At 41.7% G+C, this 6,288-nt stretch overlaps 1 protein-coding gene across 1 annotated transcript; it reads left to right on the top strand.

Moving 5' to 3' along the window:
• The first annotated feature begins 1,379 nt into the window (after positions 1 to 1,379).
• On the top strand, positions 1,380 to 5,840 carry ARF1 (ADP ribosylation factor 1). The gene is made up of 4 exons (XM_009275956.1): positions 1,380 to 1,561; positions 2,260 to 2,370; positions 3,064 to 3,188; positions 4,261 to 5,840. The coding sequence occupies exons 1-4, from the start codon at positions 1,414 to 1,416 to the stop codon at positions 4,420 to 4,422; spliced, it is 546 nt and encodes a 181-aa protein (XP_009274231.1). The 5' UTR covers positions 1,380 to 1,413; the 3' UTR covers positions 4,423 to 5,840.
• The last annotated feature ends 448 nt before the right edge of the window (positions 5,841 to 6,288 follow it).

Raw genomic sequence — 6,288 nt, 5'->3', positions numbered from 1 at the left:
GCTAAACAGAGCGGGACAAGATTTGTGTTCTGTGGTGCGCTTTTCAGTTCAAAGCTGCTTTAATTGTCTTAAATAGATATTCTGTAAAGTCTGTTTCCAGTGAGAATTCTGCTTCAAGCACACAGCTTCATTGTGAAATACAGAATAGCTTCAAGAGATGATTCAAACTTCATATCGCGCTTTAAATTGTGTGACTTGGTTTACAGGAAACCCCTCCTTTGAATGTTACACGTCTTGGCTGCGCGTGCTCCTGCTGTCTGAAGCTTGTGCTTTCAGTTGGGCTCAGTCTTTTCAAACTGACAGCTGAGAGCTTCTAGACAAAGCAGCAGTAGAGGTGTGAATCGTCACTGTCGCCGCTATCCTCATCTACACCCCACTGTAAAGCTTTCAGGCTGCTTTTTTTCATGTCTTACGTGAGCAGAGTAATAGTTCTCTTGGTGATTTCAAACTCGCTGTAAACTGCGTAGTAGTGAGTTTGGGAAGCGGGGGGGAAATCTGTGGAAAAAGGGAAGAAGTGGACAAGTTGTGGTGGGGTGGATCCCGTCCCAAGGGCACAGGGAGCATCTGTGAGGGCTGGAGCAGAGAGGCAGTTTCCCCAGTTCCTAAACAGGAAGCTCCTGGCGATGTTAAATCGCTTTGGAGTGTCCAAGCAGAAGTGTTCGCAGTGAAGGAAGAAGCGTTCATTTCTAAGCCTGCCTCTTCTAATGTGGCTATAAATTTTCAGTAGTTAAGTTTTAGTAAATGTGGATTTGCTTCCTAGAGGAGGTCTCCACTGTTAATGAAGGTAAAACACTGCTTTGTGTTCACGTTGCATTCACAGGCCGTTTCCTTGGGGTTTGAGAGGAAGGAAACTGTTTTGAGTAGGAGAGAGTCCAAGCTGTGTTCTGAGTTTCCTTTGCAAAAGAAGGACCGGCTATTGGTGCGCTAAGCAGCAAAGAGATGAGCACACATTTAAAACTTTTTTTTAACTGCAGGTCAATTAGAAAAAGTGTGTTTTATGGTGACGCTGTAGGCTGCAGATAAATTATCCCGTAACAATGGGGGACAAAGTCCCTGAAGTGGTCAGTTGCGTTGAAAGGAAACCGTGAATTTTGCAAACAAAAGTTTGAGAACAGCATTTAATACTAAAATCTCTGAAAGAATGTTTGAAAGATTTAAAGCACCTGGAACAATGTCTTTTTATAAGGAGTAAGTTTTGGCGTATCTGTTCATCTCTGTGTTGCTTCAGTATGGGGAAGAATAATGTACGGTGGTGGCTGGGGGTATCTAAAGAATTCGTATTATGTGATACTTTTCTTTTTGGTGGTGGTGGTTGATTATGCCCTGCTCAGAACACAGCCCTTGGTAACTCATGAGTGATACTGTGATCTTTTTCCCCTAGACTTCACTGGCCAGTGAGAACGTATCTCAAGCATGGGAAATATTTTTGCTAACCTCTTCAAAGGCCTTTTTGGCAAAAAAGAAATGCGTATTCTAATGGTTGGTCTGGATGCTGCAGGAAAGACTACTATTTTGTACAAACTTAAACTCGGTGAAATAGTAACTACTATTCCTACTATAGGTAAGATTTTTACATTTCTATAACTGCTTGCTTTGAGATTTGAGTCTTATTGTTTGTAGTAGTATCTTATCTCAGCTGCCACTCTGTTGATTTAAGCAACTTAGTGCTGTGCCCTGACTTGACTGTCAGAACAAACACTTGCTAAATCCATGGTATGGAGATGGCACAGCCAAATTTTCCAGCATGGGAGGAGACTACATGACTGTGTTTTTCACTCCATTCCCTCTCTTTAGTCATTTGTGGAACAACCCTTTATGGGCCACAGAAGGGCAGTCTGCCCTCCTAAGCGTGTTGTGGCATCAAGTAGATTAGACCAAGAAGCAGAGGGTGACACCTCTTTTTTGGAGGGTGACTGTGAGAACTGTGTGATCAGAGACATACCTTATTTGCAGTCCTTAAAGCCCAGGGTGTTCTGATGCAACATAGTTTGCTCTGCATTTTGTAGCTGCTCAGGTAGTGATTACAGCTGCTGTTCATTAGTTTGATTGCAGAGGGGGTGGTGGTGGGAGCAGGAGTTCCAGAGAACCCATGTTTGTCTGCTTTGAGGGCTTCACTGCAGGATTCTGCTTATTTAAAGTACGTTTAAATTTTAAGATAAATTTTTTTAGTGATGACATTCTGAGTGTGACTTGGTAAATACAGTAGGTCCAGGGCCAACTGTGTTTTAACTGAGATTTTTGCCACAATTTCTATTTTAGGTTTCAATGTGGAAACAGTAGAATACAAGAACATTAGCTTCACGGTCTGGGATGTAGGCGGTCAGGATAAGATCAGACCACTCTGGCGTCATTATTTCCAGAACACACAAGGTAAGTCCAAATGCTTAAATTGCAGGTTTCCAGGATCTAAAAGATGGGGTTTTTTTAATGCCCTTACTAAGATAATTTTGCAAGTTTCTTTGGGGGGAATGGAAATATTTATTATTATAAACGGGTGTGTTTGTGTGCTGCTCTGGCTCTTCTGTTAAGCTAGTGCAGGTTCAAAGAGGGATGGGAAGAAATCTAGAAACCAGTCTTCCTTGTCCATCTGACTCAGAGTGAGTTGAGAGTTGTGCTTTTCTTCTGTAAGCGTCACAGCTCTCTGCCTTCGCTTCAAAGCAGAGTTTTTGCTGCAAGCTCTTAACAGCCCCATGAACTGAGAGTTTGTCACTTCTTCCACTACTGCGCCTTTATGATGTGCGTGCATGTGAGTCCTGTCACAGGATTTCAAGAGTTGCTGCTCACTGGCAAATATCAAGTGGTTATGTAGATGAAGCGCACAAGTTCCAAAAACGCAAATGCAAGCTAACACTTGCTTTCGACAGCAAGAACAGACTTTCTCTCAGACATGAGGTTACAGTAATAAGAAAACTGTATTTTTCTGAGATTATATATATATATATACACACACTGAATTGTTTTGCATTATTTTCTCTTCAAAGCTGAGTTCTGACCTCCAGAAGTATTTATCATTTGTAAATAACTTCTGGTGTATGCTTATTCTGATTGTTTGCTTATTTCTAGGTCTGATTTTTGTGGTTGACAGTAATGACAGAGAACGGGTGAATGAGGCCAGAGAAGAGCTTATGAGAATGTTGGCAGAAGATGAGCTTAGAGATGCTGTTTTATTAGTGTTTGCTAACAAACAGGTAGGCCCAAGAAAGGTGTCTTTCTGTAAGAACTCTTGAAAACGTACAACATACTTGTGAGTGCTAGATCTTGAACTTGACGTTCACGTTTTCAGTGTAATAATAGATAAGCTCTCGGTAAATGTCCATTCAGTTTTGTTGAAGACGACAAACCCATAGACTAAACTACCCTGTTCTCCTAAGAAAGGAGCATCCTTCTAAACAGTCTTGGCCAATAGAAATTCTTGTATTTTCAGTTTTAGGGAACGATTCTACCAGTTTGATTTTTAAGGTTGGCTTGGCTCAAGTATAGCACTTGCCCAAGCTTCCTCCCAACAGAGAGGAAGGCCAGAATGCCAGAACCTCCCTGAATTCTTCAACTGGGGTGTTTGAGGGCACTGCTGGTGTTGGTGGAAGCACTGGGCTGACTTTTAACGTACCTGTGTTGACCTGTGAGCTGTACTCTTCCAGGCCACAAAGCGAGCTGAGAGTTCTGCTTTGCTTGTAAAGGCCTCGATAGCCTAAACTGAAATGTTGAGGGTCTTAAATATGACTAGTAAACTCACCGAAGGAGTAACATCCTGCTTCATCGATTGCACAGGCTCAGTTGTGAAGGGTAAAGAAGCCATAAGTCTTGTCTAGGAGCGGGAAAGGTGGACTATAAACAGAAGCAGTACTAAGCCGACTGCTACTTTGTGATAAAAGTTGATCTTAAACCATAACTGCAGTCGCAGAAAATATTTCCTGAGTGGAAAGTGAATGCAAGAGCCCTTGAATTGTAAGCAGGTTTGGGTTGACACTGAGGAGCTTGATGACTTGCTCCAAACGTCAGATGTCTCGCTTCTGTTTTCTGAAGAGAAATATTCCATAATATGTGCTTTTGATTGTGGTGTTAAACCTTTGAGACTTTTCTCAGTATAGGGGGAATAGCTTGAATATAGAAGTAATCCACTGAGTTTTTCTGAAAGAGAAGCTCCAAGAGCTCTCAACTTGCTTTTAATGGCTTTAAAGCTGATGGTCAAAAACGGTTTAGGGAGGCGGGCGCTTCTTCTCAGCGAGCAGGGGAGAAAATGACTCTTCTTCCTTCCCTCAGGACCTGCCAAATGCGATGAATGCAGCAGAAATCACAGACAAACTTGGACTGCATTCTCTTCGTCACAGGAACTGGTATATCCAGGCAACCTGTGCCACTAGTGGAGACGGTCTCTATGAAGGACTGGACTGGTTGTCCAATCAGCTCCGAAACCAGAAATGAAACCATAAACCTTCCTCTTCCCTCTTTTTCCACCCCTCCCTCCTATTTCCTCCTATTCGCCCTTCGCTTTACTCTAATGTGGCAAACTGTGCTACTTTGTGGTATTGAGTGCCGGAAGCTGTTTTCATTTCTTTTGTCACAGTATATATTGCATCATGCTGTAAATGTGGCAAATACAAGCCTGAAAACAGTTAGGTTTCTTATTTAATGTAAATAGTTTTTGTTTCCAATGAGGCAGTTTCTGGTACTCCTATGCAATATTACTCAGCTTTTTTATTGTAAAGAATCAACTCACTGTTTAGTACTTGGAAGGGATTTAAGTGGGTTAACATAAGGGTTGCCAGTGGTCCTTGTGCAGTAGAGCTGAATACTATCTCGGCTGGGTTGTGAGATCTGTGAGATCCATTTTGGTGGTTGGTTTTTAACCTGAATTCTGTATTTTTTTAAATAGTCAAGGAAAAGTAAAAACACTTCAACATACAAACGTTTGACATAGCTTCTGCTGTTCTAGCTCTAATGTGGTGACTCTTGATTCTTTTTGGAATGGTGAAGCAACGATCGACACCCAACTAGCTTCATCTGGTTAAAGAACAGATCATAACTAATAGATCTCTGGCTCTTTCTGTAGCTCGTAGTATGTGCTCATATTTGTTCATATTCGTTAAAAGGATTGTCGGACCTGGTTTAGATGAGCTCGCAGACTCGCGCTAAACTTCTGACTCTTGGTTCAGGTGAGATTTATCGCTTCCATTGAACTTGAATAGTTTCCAGAAGCCACCTTTTTATCCTGTCATATTTGTCAAAAGTGTTTTGTACTTTTCTTGCGTGTAAACCACTCCAGAAGGCAAACCTTTCCACAGAAAGCACAGCCTATACTAGTCCTAAGCTCTATAGGCAGAAAGTACTGTACTTAACTAAGAATTGCCATGAAAAACACCGAACATCTATGTATAGCGTCTAGGAAAAAAAAAAAGCATGAGAGTTTGGAGAGTCATTCCACTCTAGAAGTATTCAATCCCATTTTGGAACAATCCCATATCTGTATATGTGTGAAAACCCTTGGCATCCCTCATACTGCAAGGTTCAGATTTGCCATCAGAAAAAAAAAGACCTCTTTACTTTTCTTTTGTATTTTGATAAACACTGAAGAAGCTGGAGCTGTTAAACTTTAACTTGAGGAACTATCAGAACTGGTTTATTTAGTGTTGTGGAAACCTTTATTGCTTTCAATACACAATTAGTAATCGACTGTTTTGTATACTTGTTTTCAGTTTTCATTTCGTCAAACAAGCACTGTAATTAAAGCTATTAGAATAAAATCTCTTAACTATTTCATGTTTTATGCCTTGCTGTTCATTTGATCATCTTGGCAGAATCATAATGAAATACTTGTTGAATAAAAAGTTTCATGAAACTTGCACTGGTATCATGTTGTTTTGTATCATCTTTGCATTAATCTAGCACAAATCCCGCCAGCGTATTGCCACGTCACAATTTGCATGAAACTTTCAGCACACCTCCCGTATTTTCCGAATAACCTATCATTCCTAGTTGGACTCCTGCGGGTGAAGAGGTGGGCAGCAGTTCTTTTGGTCCTGTTGGCTTCTGCTGGATTCCCTTCATTGCCTCAAGGGCATCTGTTGAGCTTCTTGAGCAGTCCCACCGCTTCCCACAACAGATTGTTCTTCCTGCTGATCCCACTTAGTAATAGGGTCTGTGAATTAGCAGTTTGGGGGGGGGGACGAACCTATCATTCCTAGTTGGACTCCTGCGGGTGGGTGGGTGGGCAGCAGTTCTTTTGGTCCTGTTGGCTTCTGCTGGATTCCCTTCATTCAAGGGCATCCATCTGTTGAGCTTCTTGAGCAG

The sequence above is a fragment of the Aptenodytes forsteri genome, unplaced genomic scaffold (genome assembly GCF_000699145.1).
Source record: "Aptenodytes forsteri isolate BGI_AS27 unplaced genomic scaffold, ASM69914v1 Scaffold80, whole genome shotgun sequence".
NCBI classification, from domain to species: Eukaryota; Metazoa; Chordata; class Aves; order Sphenisciformes; family Spheniscidae; genus Aptenodytes; species Aptenodytes forsteri.
This window is presented reverse-complemented; position numbering and strand designations above follow the sequence as displayed.